Source organism: Diorhabda carinulata, chromosome 6, assembly GCF_026250575.1.
Source record: "Diorhabda carinulata isolate Delta chromosome 6, icDioCari1.1, whole genome shotgun sequence".
Lineage (NCBI taxonomy): Eukaryota > Metazoa > Arthropoda > Insecta > Coleoptera > Chrysomelidae > Diorhabda > Diorhabda carinulata.
Window position 1 is genome coordinate 1596763 of NC_079465.1, and position 22442 is coordinate 1619204.

General features: G+C 32.7%; 5 protein-coding genes and 1 long non-coding RNA gene across 6 annotated transcripts; 2 read left to right on the forward strand and 4 right to left on the reverse strand.

Moving 5' to 3' along the window:
• The first annotated feature begins 339 nt into the window (after positions 1-339).
• On the forward strand, positions 340-10568 carry LOC130894865 (uncharacterized). Its single transcript, XR_009059402.1, has 2 exons — positions 340-799; positions 10139-10568. It is a non-coding gene; the product is annotated as an uncharacterized LOC130894865 (long non-coding RNA).
• On the reverse strand, positions 967-4132 carry LOC130894859 (farnesol dehydrogenase-like). Its single transcript, XM_057801875.1, has 4 exons — positions 3989-4132; positions 2570-3031; positions 1169-1324; positions 967-1109 (listed from the first exon to the last, which is right to left on the reverse strand). The coding sequence occupies exons 1-4, from the start codon at positions 4082-4084 to the stop codon at positions 1068-1070; spliced, it is 756 nt and encodes a 251-aa protein (XP_057657858.1). The 5' UTR covers positions 4085-4132; the 3' UTR covers positions 967-1067.
• On the reverse strand, positions 4231-8549 carry LOC130894860 (farnesol dehydrogenase-like). The gene is made up of 4 exons (XM_057801876.1): positions 8334-8549; positions 7021-7482; positions 5399-5545; positions 4231-4530 (listed from the first exon to the last, which is right to left on the reverse strand). Exons 1-4 carry the CDS (start codon positions 8427-8429, stop codon positions 4489-4491), a joined length of 747 nt encoding a protein of 248 aa, XP_057657859.1. The 5' UTR covers positions 8430-8549; the 3' UTR covers positions 4231-4488.
• LOC130894863 (uncharacterized) lies at positions 10464-15016 on the reverse strand. The gene is made up of 5 exons (XM_057801878.1): positions 14794-15016; positions 14600-14723; positions 14314-14440; positions 11600-11776; positions 10464-10592 (listed from the first exon to the last, which is right to left on the reverse strand). Exons 1-5 carry the CDS (start codon positions 14877-14879, stop codon positions 10471-10473), a joined length of 636 nt encoding a protein of 211 aa, XP_057657861.1. The 5' UTR covers positions 14880-15016; the 3' UTR covers positions 10464-10470.
• Positions 15017-15401: 385 nt separating this feature from the next.
• On the reverse strand, positions 15402-17684 carry LOC130894858 (farnesol dehydrogenase-like). Its single transcript, XM_057801874.1, has 4 exons — positions 17565-17684; positions 16308-16769; positions 16081-16245; positions 15402-15486 (listed from the first exon to the last, which is right to left on the reverse strand). Exons 1-4 carry the CDS (start codon positions 17658-17660, stop codon positions 15445-15447), a joined length of 765 nt encoding a protein of 254 aa, XP_057657857.1. The 5' UTR covers positions 17661-17684; the 3' UTR covers positions 15402-15444.
• A 708-nt stretch (positions 17685-18392) lies between these two features.
• On the forward strand, positions 18393-21639 carry LOC130894862 (farnesol dehydrogenase-like). The gene is made up of 4 exons (XM_057801877.1): positions 18393-18802; positions 20195-20632; positions 21270-21431; positions 21554-21639. The coding sequence occupies exons 1-4, from the start codon at positions 18707-18709 to the stop codon at positions 21581-21583; spliced, it is 726 nt and encodes a 241-aa protein (XP_057657860.1). The 5' UTR covers positions 18393-18706; the 3' UTR covers positions 21584-21639.
• Positions 21640-22442: the final 803 nt, after the last annotated feature.

Sequence of the window (22442 nt, forward strand, 5' to 3'; positions counted from 1 at the left end):
TCCTCATAATTCACTTATTTCATACGGAAACTATAATCCTGATTCAGATAGATCACTTGATCGCGAATCCTAGCACAAAACGAAATTGTTAACAGAATTTCCGAATGTCGTGTACAATTTTCGCAAGAAATATCAAATTTAAAATTCAACTCTACCTAAAAAATTATTTGATCTTTATTACTTCAGCGCACATATGAAATTTATGGTGAATTTTTATAGTTATTTTTACGTAGAAAATTCATTAGGTTATAACCCGATCACTTCGTTCAGTTTCCGAATGAAAATGAACGTTATCCGAATTACTCTCCAGTCATAGTTTCAGTAAAGCCCTTTAGTTTACGCAGATACCTCAAGGTGAAGTTATCCATTAATTTTCCGTTTAGGTATAGAAACAGATCAAGCAATAAAGATATAAATCAAATAAGACTCTCGCAAAAATAAATAATTTTGTATTGGTAGTGCTATGGTGATTCAAGTTCCGATTATAACCTTCATTCCGGTTGCCGTATAGGTAACTTTAAAATGGAGTAGTTGAGACTCTAGATGGCGTCAATATGACTAGAGGAAATATTTCGATAGAACAGTAATCCGTGTTTGCGGTTGTTGGCGGGATATAAATAAAAAGAATGCTTTGGTTTGTGAATTAATCTCGGTTTTTCTTAATATGGTGTTTCTAAATGTGATAAAAATTCAGTTATTAATTTAGTGTAAATATATAGTGAGTCAACAATGAAGTTCTTTTAGTTCTACTGCCGATTTAAACACGATATAATTTGAAACAGAATTAATACTTTCCAAGGTATGTATATATTATTCAATATTTGATATGAAAAGTTTCTATATTTGTTCGAATAATCGTTGCATATTACGAATTTTTTGTAATTCGTTCATTCTACTGTGAATTGAAAGTTTCGTCATTACGGTTTGAGAAAAGTAGCAGGAAAGTGTTCAAAGTATAAATAAAAATGCATCGATTTTAGTATAGCTATATTTAATTACATTTACGGTTTATTACTAATAATTTGTATAAAACTGCATTGGTATAAACAATATTTTAGTGAAAAAAATTACATTTTTTCTCCAGTTGCTTGAATGGTGAGTTCGGTTATCTAAAATTATAATAAAATTACCTTTAATACAAAAAAATCTTGATAGAAATTCCACTTACATTTACAGTAGCTGGTGTAGAAAGTACATATAAAACTGCATTTGCTATATCAGTAGGTTCTAGTAAATTAATTGATAATGTAGAATCTGCAGGTATTCCGAATTCAGCAAAAGCAGTATTCATCATATCTGTTCTTACACCTCCCGGACTTATACTCTACAATTTACAAAATACAAATCACAACCAAATTCATATCTTCTAAAGAACAAACAATCCTGTCAACTGCTAAAATTACTAGCCAGTTCTTGTATGAGTGATTGGATGCCTTCTGTCTTGTTTTTGATTTTTAGTGTATCAGGTACTTATTATTTTGTACTACTTCATCTCTCATAGCTCTTTGTTCTTACCCAAATCAAAATATCCAGTTCTTTGTTTCTGTGGTATATATCAGTATTTCATCATCATCATATCTTAGATTACATCTAGGACTTGAGGCGCCTACATATCTCTTTATTGGGGTGGACCCCTTGTTCTTTTTTGTCCTGGTTTCATTTGTCAGTTTTCTCCATTCTTTTCTGTTTCTGCATTTTCCTCTCCGGTCTACTACTTCTATGATTCTGGTATCTTCTTCAATTTGGTTTCGCCAGATATTTCTTGGTCTGCCTCTACCTCTTGACCATAGATCTTCCTTACCATTTCTGTAGGTTTCCTTCTCATGATGTGTCTTGCCCAATTTATTTCTAAATTTAGGAGTCGAATCAAGCGTCAACAATTTACATCCATTCTTAAGTTGTTGATTATCAATTATCATCAAAAGTTTCTACTAAATTTGATGGTAAGTGGATATTAATGAGCTTCACACCTGAGCAGCTGGCACTAGAATATTTGGAGCTGGTATCTAGTACTCATTATCTCTCAGATCCTCTTGTGGTTGGTAGATTCGTGGAAATGCAACGTGTAGACTCATTCTGATAAACAAGCAGATATTTCATGGACTCACAATTGACTTGAGACCTTTCCCACTATGTAGAAAAAAGTTTTTGAGAATGGGGAGGACTAGAAGAGAAGCACTTCCAATGTTGCATCTCTAGTCTTTTTGAAGCTAACCCAGGGAAAGTTAGATGTGTAATGTGACCTCTAACTAAATTCGTACATAGATAGAGAGAGGTTTGTTGGGTTCTTTTGGTTTGGATGAGGACATTATTCATGTAGGAGAAAGGATTTATAAGGTTTGGCCCTGATATAGAAAAGATTCCTCTGCAGGGTATAAAAAATAAAAGACAGATTTTATGGAGACAAAATAAATTCTCCAAAACAAATTAGATTAAATTGGGAGTAGAATTAATGTTTAATATTCATTACCAATGCGGTAATTAATCACCAAAGTTGAAATATTGATACTTTCCATGGTATATTATACAATGAAAAGCAAAACTATCCAGTTGTAGTTGTACTACTTACCGTTACCCTAATTTTGGAACCTTCTAGAGCAAGTTGTAATCTCAAAGTTTCTGTTAATGCCGTTAAAGCATATTTGGTACTATTGTATAAATTCAATTTTTGATTGGGAATAATCTTATGACCCGCAGTACTGTTAATGTTGATAATATGACCGTCTATTTTATTTTCTTTCATCTGCTTAATGGCTTCTCTGGCGGTTATACAAGGTGCTAATACATTAACGTCTAATTGTTGCTGCCATATTTTAGTTTCACATTCTGATAATTTAGCTAAACCTAGTATAGCGGCGTTGTTGATCAGAATGCTTATTGAACCGACGTTATCTTTGGTCCATTGGCAAGCTTTCAAAATGTCTTCTTCTTTGGAAGCATCGCCAGCGTAAGCGTAAAATTTTCCTTTCTTGGAGGAGAGTTTCTTTTCGAGCTCATCCAAGAGTTCTTTCCTACGAGCAAATCCAATAACCTAAAATATCAAAACAAAAACAAACAAGGGAGGATTTATTGAACTTATAAGTGTCTTAAATGGATAATAACAAATTGTTTCTGATTGGAAACGTCATTTAATGGGAAAAAGTCCTTAACAAGTGTATATAAGTAAATTCTGATAGTTAAATCAAGCTAGCTAATGAGGATTATCATTTTTTTATTGGATTTTATAAATATATTGTTTCGGAAATATAATTTATGCTTTTCTTAAGTAATTTTGACATTTATTATACAAGTTAAACCGAAAGTTACTAAATTATATGAAATAATAGAGGTTATGTGTTAAAATCTTTAAAGTATAATCAATTTTTAATAATAAAATATTAGTATTTGTAGATATTAAAATTTATAGTGATTATGTATGATTGACATACAAAAAGTTCTATAAATTCATTTTTTTTTAAGTACAACATCGATAGTTTCATAAAAGTTTATCAAAATCAAAGCCTGGTTTATGCAGATAAAATTAACATTAAACTAAACTTTATTGTTGGTTTTTTTTGGTTTATGCAGTGAATTAATAATAATTTTAAGTTAATTAGAAACTCCCTGTGCGCATCTTTTCTTTTTTTCACACAAATGTGGAAAGCTCCTGATATTTCCATCGTATAAAAGACATTATTGACTTTCAGACATTGTTTTTTCCTATTATTTTGATATCAGTAACATCACAGCGGAAATAAGCGTATAACATTTCTCTAATCAAAGAACAAGGATGTTGTAAACAAAAAAAATCCCATAAATACAGTCTGATGTAACGTATTCTGTGTTCATAACCTCACAAAATTAAGTTGGCGAATACTTAGTTTAATTGTCATTTACCGTTACTGTTTTTAATAGAATATAAGAGTCAAAATGTAGAAAACATTTAGCACTGTTTCCAATAACATATTATGTAAAACATTTTACTAATAATTCCATTTTGAATACTTACTTTTAGTCCTTGTTCAACTAATTCTTCAGCAACGGCTTTTCCGATACCGGCACTGGCTCCTGTCACAAATGCAACGTGCCCAACCCACTTCTCCATTATTAATTATTATACTGATACGCAATTTGTATCTGTCTCAGATTTGTGTGCTTTGAAGGTGAATTGAGCATGCGCATGATAGAATACTTTCAACGTTAAGTTATTCATGAGCGTAGCGTTGGGAATTAAAAAATATTTTCATAAAATCCATATATTCATTCAATTTTATTAAATAAAGTACAGTTAAATATGGGGGACAACATTTTTTAATTCGTGTTGTACAGGTTGTCTCGTTTATGTATAAGGTTTATACTAAATGTCCCGATGTAATTTATTGTACTCGTTGGAGTACGAGATATGAAATAAAAAAAAAATATTAATGAGTTTGTGAAAATATACGAGTAAAATAATATGAATTATGTCCCATTATATAATATCGGTACTCCACAATTGTATATTTAATATTAAAGTTTTTCTCCCACCACTTGAATGGTTAGTTCAGATATCTAAAATAGAGCAAAAAAACGATGTGAATACGTAATATAATACTGGATCCTCAATTAAGGGGATTTGAATATACAGGATGTTTCGAGACGCGAAAAAAATGCTGTGGTATAAAAAATTTTCCGATACGACCCCACGTTTCTGAGTTATAGGCATTCAAAATTTCCACAATAGTACTGAAAGCCAGGGATGGCTCGTGTAGGGACAACCTGTACAATCTAAAAATGGTAAAAATTATTTTTTCAATGGATTTTTTAACAAATCGATAAAATTTATGTTTTAGTTGATATGTAGACTACTAACATAAGGAGTTGACAACATTTGTTGGAATTGTTTACTGATGAAGCTGGTTTCACACGAGACGGTTTTTTTAATTCCTATAATTTAGTCAGCGATAATTGAAATTTCTCCAATATAATTTCCCACCCACGTTATGTGGATGGACATTCGCAAAGACAGTTTCTAAATGATGCGAAAAATCATCTTAATTGAATTAAATACAATAGATTTATTTTTTTTTTTGGTAATTTCAATTAGAAATTTATGATAATTTTTTTCAGAATGTCTCTTTATGGCAAACGATGTACAACGATCTAAAAATCTAGGTACCTCCTAAACCATAAATTTTATCGATTTAAACAAATATTAAAAAGAAAAAAACGATTAAAAAAATCATTTTTGCTATTTTTAGATTATCTGTAAAAGTTACGGATTGTTAACCATTGAGTGCGAGCCGCCCCTGGTCTTACGCGGACATACGTCATCGTTTAATACTAAGAAAAGAATTTTTTTTCAGTCGCAGCATTATTTTCACGTCATTTTTTTTTGTGCGAAACAACCGTCGAATTTTTATTTAGTACTGATACTTACATTAACTGTAGCCGGTGTTGATAACGCGTATAAAACAGCGTCTGCTACATCTGCAGGTTCTAATGATTTAAAATCATTCGGACTCATGGAAGTCGACGAAGCTGCTTTGGCCAACATGTCTGTTTTAACTGCGCCCGGACTTACGCTCTACAACACGCGAAATAAATTTCAAATAGCTGCAGTTATTATACAGGGTGATTGAATAGTGTGATAAAGTTCAGTGCTTTTGAGATATCAATTTGAAAATTCGTGGGATTATAGTCGTCGTCAATTTTCACGTTTTAAAATTATTTACAAACTTACAGGGCGTTGTAGAATTCTGGTAAATAAGATAGTTTTTTATTGTTTCGTTTTTGCAATTTATTTTTTTCTTTGTATTTGTAACCAAACAGCGATTATTTACATGTCAGTTTTCTTTATCACTAATTGCAACGATTTATAGTACAGTCAAATTAGGCGGTTTTGAGCTAAAATCGGTTTTGGGAAACAAGTTTAACGATTTTTTTAACAAAATTACGGGTACTCGAATAAATTTTGAACTCGAACAACTCGAAATCTACGAGGGATTCGAAAAAAAAAACAGTGGCGGAGGTAATTGTCGATAATATGATGAAATAATAAAAAAAATGGAGGTGTGAAGGTTTTTTGCGTTAAAAATTTGATTTCATATTTACCGATATTTTGATTTTGGATCCTTGTTGAGCAAGTTCAAGTCGATACATGCCAGTATTCTTTATCACTAATTGCAACGATTTATAGTACAGTCAAATTAGGCAATTTTGAGCAAAAATCGGTTTTGGGAAACAAGTTTAACGATTTTTTTAACAAAATTACGGGTACTCGAATAAATTTTGAACTCGAACAACTCGAAATCTACGAGGGATTCGAAAAAAAAAACAGTGGCGGAGGTAATTGTCGATAATATGATGAAATAATAAAAAAAATGGAGGTGTGAAGGTTTTTTGCGTTAAAAATTTGATTTCATATTTACCGATATTTTGATTTTGGATCCTTGTTGAGCAAGTTCAAGTCGATACATGTCAGTTTTCTTTATCACTAATTGCAACGATTTATAGTACAGTCAAATTAGGCGGTTTTGAGTTAAAATCGGTTTTGGGAAACAAGTTTAACGATTCTTAACAAAATTACGGGTACTCGAATAAATTTTGAACTCGAACAACTCGAAATCTACGAGGGATTCGAAAAAAAAAACAGTGGCGGAGGTTATTGTCGATAATATGATGAAATAATAAAAAAAATGGAGTTGTGAATGTTTTTTGCGTTAAAAATTTGATTTCATATTTACCGATTTTTTGATTTTGGATCCTTGTTGAGCAAGTTCAAGTTGCTACATGTCAGTTTTCTTTATAACTAATTGCAACGATTTATAGTACAGGCAAATTAGGCAGTTTTGAGCTAAAATCGGTTTTGGGAAACAAGTTTAACGATTTTTTTAACAAAATTACGGGTACTCGAATAAATTTTGAATTCGAACAACTCGAAATCTACGAGGGATTCGAAAAAAAAAACAGTGGCGGAGGTAATTGTCAATAATATGATGAAATAATAAAAAAATGGAGGTGTGAATGTTTTTTGCGTTAAAAATTTGATTTCATATTTACCGATATTTTGATTTTGGATCCTTGTTGAGCAAGTTCAAGTCGCAATATTTCGGTAAGTACAGTTAGAGCATGTTTGGTACTGCCGTATAAATTCAATTGAAAATTTTGAGTTATCTTATGACCGGCAATACTATTAATATTTATAATATGCCCGTCAATTTTATTTTCTTTCATCTGCTTAATGGCTTCTCTGGCGGTTATACAAGGCGCTAATACATTAACGTCCAGTTGTTGCTGCCATATTTTAGTTTCGCTTTCTGATAATTTATGTACGTCTAATATAGCGGCGTTGTTGATCAGAATGCTTATCGAACCGACGTTATCTTTGGTCCATCGGAAAGCATTCAAAATGTCTTCTTCTTTGGAAGCATCGCCGGCGTAAGCGTAAAATTTTCCTTTCTTGGAGGAGAGTTTCTTTTCGAGCTCATCCAAGAGTTCTTTCCTTCGAGCGAAACCGACAACCTAGAACAAACAATATTAAAACGTCCCTAGGATTAAAACAGGAACAAGGACACTAAAAACAAAGATAATACAATAGCTGGTATATGCAGATGGTGTGGTATTCCTTCCACCATCAAAAACAATCGACTCAAAAGGGAAAACCGGCTCTCAAGAAGGCAAAGACCGTTCAAGGTCACGGTTTTTCCAAATGCGCGCGTGGAAATTGATGAATTAAAGTTTGAATTACTACCTCGTCCGCCCTATTCGCCAGATTTAGCCCCATCGGAGTAGTTTTCGTTTCTATTTTCCGACAATGAAGACGTGAGCTGCGCGGATGGTGGGGATGAGTAGCTCGGAAGCCTGCGGGACGTACATAGCAACGTAAAGGGATTTTTTTCTTTCCGTAACTGCAATAATTCGAAATGTATAATCGTACGACACAGTTTCAACAACATGGCGCGGTCGTAAACCGGATGTTTGCTGAGGTGACATCGCATGGCCGCCTAGAAGTCAGGATTTAACACCGCAGGACTTTTTTATGTGGGGATACCTGGAAAGTGAAGTCTACTCCAATAACCCGTCCGCGTTTGATCAGTTGAAGACCAAAATTCGGGAAGAAATAGCAGCGAAATATGCCAATTTGACATTTAGATTCGAGGGGGTGTTTGCGGCGCGATTGTACGCACCTGGATGATGTTCTTTTTAATAAATAAATTCCCCGTATGTATATTTCAAATAAAATAAAAAATTTTACGTGGATTAAATTAAATTTAGTTGTTTTTTTATTATTATTTTTACAAATTCGTAAAACTTTCCGGCCCACCCTGTAGTACATATATTAATTAGAAGTCGAAAAACAAATCTTATCTTACCTTCAAACCTTGTTCAACCAATTTCACAGCAATTTCTTTCCCAATTCCAGCACTAGATCCTGTCACGAAAGCCACGTGTCCAATCCACCTGTCCATTGTTTAAAATCTTCGATCAAATGATGGATACGTGCGTGTTGGTTTTATATATATATATATTTATGAAGTTAAAATTTTAATGCGTGTTTATACCGATAGATTCACTAGATAAAATTATTGTTATTGCATTTCCATTGCTAGGAGGCCTCGATCCCGACTATTATTAGCATACTAACACAAAAATCCAGTGGCGTGGCGAGTTCCAAAACTCAAAAAACATTCAAAACTTTGTTTTAATACAGTTCTGTAACGATTTTCGTATTTATTTATACGATTTCTATTCGTGGGGTATCTTTTACGTTCTTAATTTGATTTACACACTATACAATACACTTAACTTCCACTAATTTATTTAAAAACGTCACTTAATATGTTAATTCGTTTTTTTCATTGCCACTATTTATTTAAAACTTACTAACTGCGTTATATAAACTTATTTATATACCGCAAATACATTTCTACAAAGTTCTAGATAAAAATAAATAAATAAATAGACTTTCCTAGAGATTATTTAAAAGAAATACTGCAAATAAACCGCTTGCTATAAAAGATGCAGTTCGAATACTAGGAGGCCTCGATCCCGACTATTATTAGCATACTAACACAAAAATCCAGTGGCGTGGCGAGTTCCAAAACTCAAAAAACATTCAAAACTTTGTTTTAATACAGTTCTGTAACGATTTTCGTATTTATTTATACGATTTCTATTCGTGGGGTATCTTTTACGTTCTAAATTTGATTTACACACTATACAATACACTTAACTTCCACTAATTTATTTAAAAACGTCACTTAATATGTTAATTCGTTTTTTTCATTGCCACTATTTATTTAAAACTTACTAACTGCGTTATATAAACTTATTTATATACCGCAAATACATTTCTACAAAGTTCTAGATAAAAATAAATAAATAAATAGACTTTCCTAGAGATTATTTAAAAGAAATACTGCAAATAAACCGCTCGCTATAAAAGATGCAGTTCGAATACTAGGAGGCCTCGATCCCGACTATTATTAGCATACTAACACAAAAATCCAGTGGCGTGGCGAGTTCCAAAACTCAAAAAACATTCAAAACTTTGTTTTAATATAGTTCTGTAACGATTTTCGTATTTATTTATACGATTTCTATTCGTGGGGTATCTTTTACGTTCTTAATTTGATTTACACACTTTACAATACACTTAACTTCCACTAATTTATTTAAAAACGTCACTTAATTTGTTAAATCGTTTTTTTCATTGCCACTATTTATTTAAAACTTACTAACTGCGTTATATAAACTTATTTATATACCGCAAATACATTTCTACAAAGTTCTAGATAAAAATAAATAAATAAATAGACTTTCCTAGAGATTATTTAAAAGAAATACTGCAAATAAACCGCTCGCTATAAAAGATGCAGTTCGAATACTAGGAGGCCTCGATCCCGACTATTATTAGCATACTAACACAAAAATCCAGTGGCGTGGCGAGTTCCAAAACTCAAAAAACATTCAAAACTTTATTTTAATATAGTTCTGTAACGATTTTCGTATTTATTTATACGATTTCTATTCGTGGGGTATCTTTTACGTTCTAAATTTGATTTACACACTATACAATACACTTAACTTCCACTAATTTATTTAAAAACGTCACTTAATTTGTTAATTCGTTTTTTTCATTGCCACTATTTATTTAAAACTTACTTCGACATTACAGGTCAGCTTCGACATCGGTAGAAACTGATGCTTTGGGGATAGTGGGTTCTGTGGTTCCTGTTTGCCTGGAGACCTCGGGGGGAGGATTTGTCCTTGTCCTTGGAATCTCGCCAGGTTTTTCAGGATACCTGAGGTACTTCCGACTTGGATTAAGCTCATAAAACTGAGTCGTCCTTTGTACCGGCTCCAGGACGATGAGGGCGGCTGCTGGACCTTGTCATCAATGACTTCTTTAGGAATTCTTGAGGATTTTTTTTTTATTCTATTCTATTGAAGAAAATGAACACTTTTGCAATACATTGTCAATTTTATTATTAATTTTTTCTCTTGTATTTATTTAGGGTACGTAATTTTCCCGTGTATTTGATTTTTTACAATAAATTCGCCGAACTTTCCGATGGTATCTTCGTATGTTGTGGTACCAGTTTGCACATGAAGAATTTCATTCATTTTTTCTAAAAATAATCAAAAACATTATAGAAATCTATGAATAAATATGAAAAATAACCACTAGAGGCGATATTTAATACAGATAGACGTTTCTCCTAACAAATTTCCCCAATACAATCGAATTAATCCATCCCAGTATACCTGATTTTGGTAAAAACCAAAACCTTCTACCTGCTATTTGTCCCATACTTTGAAGAAACCAGGCGAGGCGTTTGTAATCGTTTCTAAACCTAACCAATCGGCACTGAGCCTTCAAACTGGTCAGGACTTTACCCTCCATCCTCTAACGTTCATTATTTGTCTTCGTGAACTTGATCATTCCATCCGATACGAGGTCTGCCTCTTTTTATACTGCTGTATATTTAATGTAACCCAACCAGCTCGACTTCTGGGCTTTAATGTCTGTTTCCTTCATTCCAATTCCTTCTGTTGACTTTATTTCGGTAGGCCCAGACACCTACTCCGGATAATTTCCCAATTTCCTTCAAATCTTCTTGTATGGTGTACCAATTAGGGCTAAGATTGCCCGATTTCTGCCCTTAGCAAGACCTGGCAACTGTTTTGTGGTATCAGCTACAGAACAATCGGAAAAGAAGCTAGATAACAACTACAGGGGTTGAGACAGGCAAAGACTCTCTTGGGAAACAACGACGGTCGTTCTATCCATGCATTGTCACCTCGGAGGACACTTGAAGATGCTGCATGCAGATTTTGTTGCAAAGAGGACGAAACCTTCAGAGTACTACACCTGGAAGCGTATGAAGACGAAGTTCCAGCCATCCCAAGTGCTGGGATTAACAGATCAGCCGTAAACACTGGGTTCTTTGGGTCGCAGTGTATACGAGACCGTGGAAGAGGATTTGGAAATTTTGGTGGCTAGTAATTTGACTTGGTGGTGTCGAATGAGGAATTTTGTGATCCAAGCCATTACTATAACCAGATCTGAACCGAAAACAAAGGTTTTTGGTTGTAATAATCGGAATATCTACAAGTTTTCTTAATAAATATTTACCGTCGTTTCCTAGCGCATCTGGAGGTATAATAACTGCGTGACGATCCAATGCGTGTCTGTTTATTTGGACAGGATTTCTGTAATCGCGTCTTTGGGTTGTTTCTTGTATCGCCCAATCTTGAGGTAGACTGAATTTCTTCTTTTTACTTTCCAGTATTTGTTTTCTTACTTCGTTTTCTTGAAAATGTTGTTCGTTATTTCAAATTAGCATTTAAATAGAAAAGAATCGGAATTTCGCGTTAAATTGAAAAAAAAAACTCTACGGGGACAATTCTCAATCTTCGTGCGCTTGTTTTTGCACCCAGGTCGTCCAGTGACTGTTTTAACTCCGAAAACGGTGACCAAAATCAACCAAATTGTGCGTGCAGATCGTCCAATGAGACATGACAAGTTTGTGCGAAGCTGGTGTCAAAAAATTTGACTTCTGATCAATAATCTAGCTCCAATTGGTCTGCCCAAATTTCCTCGAAAGATCAGAAAAAGATTTGCTTCTAAAGGGACCCGATTTGAGTCGATGGAAGCGGTAAAACGGAGCTCCTGAAGACCTTCGCTCGTTTTTGCACCCAGATCGTCCAGTGACTGTTTTAACTCCGAAAACGGTGACCAAAATCAACCAAATTGTGCGTGCAGATCGTCCAATGAGACATGACAAGTTTGTGCGAAGCTGGTGTCAAAAAATTTGACTTCTGATCAATAATCTAGCTCCAATTGGTCTGCCCAAATTTCCTCGAAAGATCAGAAAAAGATTTGCTTCCAAAGGGACCCGATTTGAGTCGATGGAAGCGCTAAAACGGAGCTCCTGAAGACCCTCGCCAAAGAAGACTTCCAGCACTGCTTAGATCAATGGAAAAACGTTCGGAAATGTGTGTGTGGTGGTTCTACATTCGAATGTAGAATAAAACCCAGTTTTCGAAACCAGTTTCGTTATTTAATAGCCAGACCTCGTATACATAATCGAAAAATTAAAGCACAGTTATGATTTTCAAAATTTGATGATATTGGAATGCGTAAAATCCAAAATTTTGATCATATTTAATACAAAAATTTAATTATTATTTCGGTTTCTTTAATATTAATGGAAATTTTTGAATTGAAATTAATTTGTTTTCTTCGATTTCTTGAAAAATAATTATATTAATCAGCTGTGTAACAAAACGCGTGATTCCTAACCTATTCAAAAGTATTTTTGAATCGATTTCGAAAATTTTATTCTTCGTTTGTTTCGCTGATATTTTTTTAGTATAAAAAATATTGTTGACACATTATATTTTTCAATTTTAAAGTCTAGTATTATTTCCGACGATTCTAAAGTTACGAAAAGTATAAAAATATTGCTAGGGCATCCAAACGTTCTTTCCGTCTAGCCAATCCAATAACCTATTAATGAAATCATCAAATAAATTGAAATTTTAATAATGTCAATCACGAAAAATCGCCTATCAAGTCATACGTCAATTGTCATATTTGCTTTAGGGCATGTAAAACCGGTAGTTGTAAGTAGATAATCGTGTTTTTATGTTGATTTAAAAGAAATGTGAACTCAAAATAAAGAAAAATGCTTTTTTTGTGTAGTGGTGTGTTGTGCAATATTATATAGACAATGTACAATTCTTAGGAACTATCGAAAACCAAGTAAGAGATGTAAATCGCTTTGAAAGATGGCCGAATTTATTAGGAGGTAAATAAAAATAAATGCATTAAGATAATAAGTTTTAAAATCAGTCGTAACATTATGAATTTGATTTGATTAATCCTCAAAAACGAGTGTGTGTGAAAATACAAATAAAAGGTTACATTAAAGCCGAAAAGTTTCATACTTATTACTGTTTCAAGGTAGTAATCGTTTTATTTTTACTGCTTGGACTTTTTATATTCTTTCTTGAAAAATAATTATATTAATCAGCTGTGTAACAAAACGCGTGATTTCTAATCTATTCCAAAATATTTTTGAATCGATTTCGAAAATTTTATTCTTCGTTTGTTTCGCTGATATTTTTTTAGTATAAAAAATATTGTTGACACATTATATTTTTCAATTTTAAAGTCTAGTATTATTTCCGACGATTCTAAAGTTACGAAAAGTATAAAAATATTTTATTTAATAAGTTTCGAGATAATCGATTGTTTTGATAATCGATTATTACTACTCGAAAATCGAAATTTGTGGCTAAACTTCCAAAAGGACGTAACGTCAAAACGATCTGTATTCCCTTTTATAATTCGATACTAAAATCACTTATTTTCGTTCGAAACTAAATACAGAAAGTCTTAATATTTAAGGAATTCAACTCGGTAAATAACTTTTGATTTGTTTTCTTTAGGATTGAGAACAATCCAATCGATTCCCATAAAATTGTACGTATTATAATCGATTTTTGATTAAACTACAAAACAACGAAATTGAAATCGATTCTTTGTACTTGAGAGCACGTCAATTTTCAAATGTCATTTGTCATTATTATTACCAATTTTGAACGTTCAATTTAATTCAAATTTGTTAAAAAAAAACGCGTTTTAACTGAGCAAAAAGCTATTAGTTAGTAGTTCGAAAAGTTCGTATGAAAATTTTGTACATTTGACGAATTTCCTCGTCGATTTTGCAGGTTTTCTTTTCCTGTAACAACAATAAATGATGTTTCGGTTTTAGATAAAATATTGTATGTTACTTGGGTATAAAACTCATGGTTTTCCTACTCGAATCGAATATACTATACCTATATCGCAGTAATCTGCTTGATACTCCGTTTTACTTTCCATCATTTCGTCTTCTTTTATAGTCACATGGTCCAGTGGTTCTTTGAAATGTAGTTCTTGAATTTTTTTGCTTCTACTCTTTTTTACCTGTAAAGAGAACAACGTTTTTCCATTTTCTACTCACACCCCACATCCCCTGGGGGTCCCAGGGGGTTTCCTACGTCAGTTGTCGCGGGCCGAATCTGGCCCGCGGGCCGTAGTTAGGAAACCCCTGCGCTAATCAAAATAATTCTAATTTAAGCTCACTTTTTCCAAATATTCATCCCCGTCTTCGAATGGAGATTGAACTTGTTCGTCGATTTTCAAAAATTTTGCAAAACTGGCCGCAATTGGATCTTTAAATTCTTGTTCGTAATGACACTTTTCAGCTCTGCGGAATAAAACGTTGATTGAACAAATCGTCGGTATCTGGTATAAACTATTTGTTGTTTTAAACATACTTGCTGAAAGGTTTTGGAACGTAGTCCCTTTTTTGAGTCGTCAAATAAAGTAGTTTGGTGATATCTTCGGGAAGCATTCCAGACATTCCGCTCGGAGATTATAGGAATACAAAAGTGACACGAATTTTTAACGTCAGCGTCGATAATTTCGATAAAATGTCAGTCACAAATGAAAAGTAAGAAAGTGATAAAGTGTTTCACCTCATATTTGGGCAAAATCTAGAATTTAATCGTCGAAATATTCAACTGGGAAGACGAAACATTGAACTTCGTCGCCTAGAGCTAAGTCTTTATGGAACAAATAGCAGGTAGAAGGTTTTGGTTTTTCCCAAAGTCAGGTATATAAGCTCCGAGTTTAGGAGAACGTTAGTCTGAAGAGAAAGTACCTCAGGATCCAGAAGATCTACTGTAGATCCCAATATCAAGATAAGGACTACTAGTGGAAACACCAAAAAGAGGACGAACAGTTTATTAGGGTGTCTGCTGTCTTTTCTAGAGGCGGAAAGGATGAAGTATGAAGGGAATTCCACAAAATTCTGCATTGATTGCATCATTATTTGAAGGAAGGGAAAGGGTTTGATTGGAAGGACCAATTAGAAATAAAAAAATTATAAATTCTTCATTGTTTATTTAGAAAAATGAATTTTGAAATCATATCAATTCTCCCACTGGTTCGATTATAAGTTCGGCGATCTGAAAAGAAATATTGAAACGTTTTAGACATATTTAAACAATTTCTAAGCGAAAAAACAAATACAAAAATTAACGAAAACGTAGCCATAACCATATTGACAACCTAACCTAAATCAATTCAAAACAAAATCGAAGAAGAAGAACTAAGATAGATCGAAGAGGTGCTGGAGAGAAAAAATTAAGAAAAGATGGAAGGAAATGGAAGAAAAGACACGAAATAAGACATAATGGAAAAGTTGTGGTATAGAGGATTCACAATTCCACCAATCCTCACATTTGGAAAAGTAGAAAAACATTTTTTAATCGGTTTGTGAATAGAACATAATCCATTGGTTACCAAATTTTTTGTTTCCTAGACCACTTGCTGGATCCAGTGGATCCCCAGCAGCTACATCACCACCAATTCCCTAAAAATAATCAAGCTCTGATCTATCCTACGAAAACTTGCGTTGTAACCAAATAAATTGTCAAGGGACCCCCATCTTTCGTCACTCCCGTCGTGGACTCCTGGTGATCACTTTGGGAAGCGATTAAAGTAGAAGATTGACAAGCAATCGCTTCACTCAACACGTGAAGGTGCTGCGTAATACTTACGTTAACAGAAGTGGGTGTCGATAGAATATAAACAGCCGCGTCTGCAACATCGGCAGATTTTAACATAGGCACCATAGTCAACGCCTTGTAAGTGGAATCGTCTACGCGTTTTTCGGCGGTTCCGGCTTGTCTCAGTTCTGTATCAACCATTCCGGGACTCAAACTCTTAAAACAATTCGTAATTTAGTCCAAATAATTCGTAACCTTTGTAGTAATTCACGACTTACAGTTACTCTAATCTTTGAGCCGGATTGAGCTAGCTCTCTTCTAAGAGACTCGGTTAAAGCGGTAAGGGCGTGTTTACTTGGAGGATATAAATTCAGTACTGGTCTATGCGGTAGTCGATGTCCGCCGATACTATTAATATTTATAATCTGACCATCTATATCGTTTTCATTCATATGTTTAATAGCTTCTCTTGTTGCTATACAAACTCCTAGAACGTTCGTATCCAAAATAGCTCTCCAATTTTTGGTTTCGCCAGATGCCAGCGGACCCCATATGGAAATACCGGCGTTATTCACGAGAATGCTAACTGGACCGACGTTTTGTTTCGTCCAATCAAATGCGTTTATTATATCTTTTTCGATGGTAACGTCACCCACGAAACCATAGAATTTTCCATTTTTCGACGATAGTCTTTTAGCTAGAGCATCCAAACGTTCTTTCCGTCTAGCCAATCCAATAACCTATTAATGAAATCATCAAATAAATTGAAATTTTAACAATGTCAATCACGAAAAATCGCCTATCAAGTCATACGTCAATTGTCATTTGCTTTCGGGCATGTAAAACCGGTAGTTGTAAGTAAATAATAGTGTTTTTATGGTGATTTAAAAGAAATGTGAACTCAAAATAAAGAAAAAAGCTTTTTTCGTGTCGTGGTGTGTTGTACAATATAATATAGACAGTGTACTATTCTTAGAAACTATCGAAAACCAAGTAAGAGATGTAAATCTCTTTGAAAGATGGCCGAATTTATTAGGAGGTAAATAAAAATAAATGCATTAAGATAATAAGTTTTAAAATCAGTCCTAACATTATGAATAACATTCGATTCGATTTGATTAATTTTCAAAAACGAGTGTGTGTGAAAATACAAATAAAAGGTTACTTTAAAGCCGAAAAATTTCATACTTATTTCTGTTTCAAGGTAGTAATCGATTTATTTTTACTCCTTGGGCCTTTTTATATTCTTTTCGTTATGAATCGTTCTGATAGGTAAAAATTTATTATAAATATTATAATAAAATTATATATAACTTCAGATTACCTCAGTTTAGCTTTAGCCAACAAACTAAAACTGAAATTAGTGAGTTACATTATCACTATATAAAAACATTCAAATGTGTCTCACAATCAATTCACAGAACATTATTGAAATTAAATACACATTAAATGTTTGTTTTCACCAAGACCTGTTTAGATTATTAAATAATCTAGTAACTTATTGTTTCTTTCCTTTTTAATTATATATTATTCACCTTCATTCCATGTTCTACCAATTTTTCAGCAATCGCTTCTCCAATTCCTGCTGTAGCACCGGTCACTAAAGCAACATGTCCTAACCACCTTTCCATTTTGACTGATTTTTAAATAAAAATTGCTACTAATTAATCATTTTTTATCACAAATCAATCATCCGGTTGTTAGTTTTCCTTTTCTGTAGGAGTATAATTATGCTGATAATTATGGACCAAGTTTGATTATTCATTTTGAATGTGCCCTCTTTGTTTTCCTTCTACATTTAGCAGGTTTATTAAATTTCAATGCTGGATATTTGAAGGACAAATAAAAAATGTTATCGGTTTCCAATTAAATTTAATAACCATAAATACAAATGACATTATAGAATGTTTAGAAGGATAGAAATAAAAACAGATACACTTTACATTTTAATATTTATCTGTAGAACAAAAAAAGTAGGTTCGTGATGCAAAGTTTCTCGAATGTAAATCCAAGTGGGCGTTATGGGAGGCCGTCCTTGCCAGCCGCCATCTTGAAAAACACGTGCTATCGAATATCTGCCATGTTTTTTATTTGAAACATTTTTTTGTATAACGCATAGGGTTTTTGCTAAATATATAGTTAACGGTTCGTGATAAATTAAATATTGAAAAAAGTTTGGAGCGCTATAATTGAAAATTACAAAAAAATGTTTGGAATAAAAAATAAAAATGATCTCAACTATTTTTGTCGAACGTTTTATAACCTATAGAACAATTGATTCACTTTAAAGGGCTTCAAGCAGTTAAATTATGACCTTGTAATAAATAGATTGTAGATAAAACCTTTTTCTTTGTTACGCAATCATGACTCACTTGAAAAAGTATATTTCGTACCACAACATTATCAGATTTGTGGGTACAAAATAGAACGATATCAAATATTGATTTTTCTAATAAATGATATGAAAAACGTTGTTAGGAATAGAGTTTTTTTTATTAATTGAGGGAACTATATTCACATTCAATTCATTGCCTTTTCCGTCTATTAATAGTAATAATTATTATTTAAAACAACATATCATGTGCAGATACCATATCAGCAAATTAACATAGACACATATATGTATCTAATAATAAATATAAGCTCCACATTATCCGTTAATCCTTAAATACTTGTCATGTTAAAGTGGAAGGAACAGGTTGCTTTTGTGACAGGAGTTAATTCAGGTATTGGAGAAGCTATTGCAGAAAAATTAGTCGAAAAAGGACTCAAGGTAGTAATTTATATGAAGAATTATAATTAATTTTAAAAATAGAGTGATGAAAATAATAATTTTATGCTTAAAATTAATTTAAACATAGATAATCAAATATTTAGATCGCTGTTTACAAATTTCCAACATTTGGGAAAATATTATTGCGATAATCAATCAAAATTTAGATTCCAATATTACGAGGACAGTCCCAAAAGTACTTGGCTTGACATAGAGATGACTGTAGCTGCTTGAAAGGGGCAAAGACTCCAGAAATGTTCAAGAAAATCTACTGGAAGTACACGAGCTAGTAGCCATAGTTCGGTACATCGTGTTTTAACTGAAAATTTGGACATGAGAAAGCAAAAATAAAGTCGTTTCATAACGTGGATCTAACACTTCACACCCGAAACCAAATAAAACGCATTGAAAAGGGAGGACCGGCTCCAAAGAAGGCGAAGGCCTTTCCAAGGTGGTGGCGATTGGGAAAACTATCAATGGCTAGTATCATGCGACGTTTTAGTGAAGAAAAACGGCCGCATTTGAGGGGCTTCACGTTTCTGGGATCTAAAAGGAAATTACGTTGAAAAATTTGTTTGTTTCCTTTTTTTGGTCAAAGAACTTTTGGAATCATCCTCATAGAATGGAAATTCTATTATTTACCAGTTTTTTTATTAATAACAAAAGTTGTGAATGTATATTAATATCATTGTTTATACAAATTCTATCACAATAGTTTCAAAAACACATAAATAAAGATGAAATTATTATTAATGCGTAATACATTGAACAATATTTACCTTTAAAAATGTAAATTTCGAAATTTCTTTATAAAAACTATTTCCTTTGTTAGTTTAAATTAAACATATTCCAAAAAAAATCGCAGTAAACAGGTCAGTTAGGCCAGGATTGTCCTAATGACAAATATTTGTAATTTCCGTTTGTAATTTGTCCACCGTTGTTGCCACATCTGCATTGTTATAGTGCGTACGACGGTTGCCGTATCTTGTTTTATCTCTGAGCTGTTTCTCTTGTAAACAAGGAGGTCCATGGGGATTACACTCGCCACCACTAGGTCAGTCAGTCCCAGCGCACCTTGTCTGCGACCCAAAGGATGTATTTCTAGCCGATAATGAAGAACCTAGTGATTACAGCTGATCCACCTTCTTTTCCAGTGTTTTTTTTTTCCATTGTTGTGTAGCTCTTATCACAGAAAGGTTCGTGTCCCGTGAATAGCTTGTCTGCGATCTTATATCCCAAAGGAGTTTGGATTTTATGTGGTCTAATGGCTGCTTGACTATCGGACATTTGTCAATTGCATAAATTTCTGCTTGTGTTTGCTTTTGCGCCCCAGTTCCTTCCGCTGTTGCGGTGGAAGGTAACAAAAGGAAAATAAACAATCATCAATTTCAGGTAGTTGGTTTCGCTACAAGATCAGAACGTCTCATAGCGCTAGCGCAAAAACTGTCAACGTCCCAACAGGGTAAATTCTATCCAATAGCCGGTGATATTACAAACGAAGATCATATTATACACGCGTTTCAATGGACACAAGATAATATCGGTCCAGTTAGCGTATTGATCAATAACACTCCTACCTGTGTTTTATATTATGATGATATCGACGCGTTGAAAGAAATTCTTAACGAAACTGTTTTGGGGATTTGTATTGTTAGCAGAGAAGCCATTAAACATATGAAAGAAAATAACATTGACGGACATATTATTAATGTTGGCAGACTTTCACGTAACGAAACGTATTTTGATTCACCCTGTAACAATTCTCTTAATCCATTGACTGAAACTTTACGTCTTCAACTTGCTGCAGACGAATCCGAAATTAGGATAACGGTGAGTGGATATAAAGATATTTTTTTATTAAAATTCAAAGAATTTTTTCTGTTTCTTCGAAGTGGCTAGATAAAAAAAACAAGCCAAAGGTATTTGGAATTGTTCGAAAATTAAATGTTTAATTATAAACTATCACTACATAGTTTCCATCAAATGTAAAAGTGAATCAAAAAGACCCAGAAAATACGTTAAAATATTAATATTGGCAACAGCGTAATTTAGACTCTGTCCTTTTAGATATCGTTTTTGATCTCACTAGAATCCGCGTCGAAGGTTATTAAAAGAGGAATCCTCCATTTTTGGTAGTGACAAAATGTTGAGAAACATTTATTTTCCGTAAAGAAGTCCTTTAGTACTTTTTTATATTCTGCCCCTGAACTATAAGTATTTTTTTTAAATCCATTTTTAGTGTGTCAAGTTTATCTTGATGTCTACTGTACTAATCCATGTTTCAATACATTTTTGAGATAAGATATCTCGATGTTACCTTAATCAAATCAATTCGACACGATAAATATTTCATTTTATGTATACAGTATGTCCCGAAACTATAAATGAAAATATCTGTATCACAATATATAATAAATTTATAAAAAAAAATGAGAAAATATGAATAATTATGATGATATTTTCTTAGAGTCTTAGCTACGGATGTTCAGAATCAGATTTTTGTAATAATAATGGCCCCCTTGATAAATTAAAATATAATAATGGACTCGACGAAAGAATATTTGTTGTCAAACCATCAGATATAGCAGAAGTGATAATTTTCGTTTTATCTACACCCAAACATGTCAATGTAAGTATAAAAACACCTTTTAATTGATAAAAAGTACTGAAATTTTGAGGGTAGTACTCAAAATATACTTTACTACCCCTTTTATTTGAATTACCGTAACCAATAAAATATTTTTGTTGCAGATCTCTAAATTAACTATACAACCCATTTGAAAAAGTTTTTTTTCTTAATATCTAATTTGTTATAATAAAAATTTATCTTTACTAAATCATTTTTGTTATTACCTAATCTAAAAAAATCAAAAGTCCTTGTTAAATCCTTCAAAATAAACAATACTGGAACCTACTTCATAAAACGTGTTTTAAAATCATAATTATTGCTACTAACAGAATTTTTTATATACAATTATCACGCAATTTTAAAAAATAAACGATTAAATAATCCCATTTCCTATTCATTATCAATATTGATATCGATATTCTCAATCTATGAGATAGAAATATCGCCTGAGAAGTCTTAGGAACATCTCGTGATGTCCAAAAGTTGATAGTCGTGACAATTAAACAATAAATAAAAAAAATTGGATCTTCAGTATTGTTTATATCCAGCGGCCATCTTGTATATTCAATACGTCAATGGACTCTCGTTGTAAAACACAATTTTTATTATCAAGAGAAAAAATAAAAATTATCACAATAATTCCATGAATTAATCGAAAAGTAACAACACGATGCATAGATATCATTAGTAATGTATATATAATAAATTAACAACCAAAACTGACATTCATCTAGTGTTGTAAACAAATTAAATTCAACAAGGTCATTAGCGGAAACTGTCAATAAAACCAGGTTAATATAATTTCCTCCTTCCAGTTCGTTCTTCAACCGGTAGATGACACTAGCGCTGCTTAAAGTATAGTTCACTTTCTATTTACTATCATTTAATTTATTCCAGCCTAATATTTTTGTTAATTTCAAATATCTAGTGATTTTGATTTTATGGATTATAATTTACATTAGTTTTGTTTATATACGTTATAATCCATTTAAAATTACTCGATCAAGTATG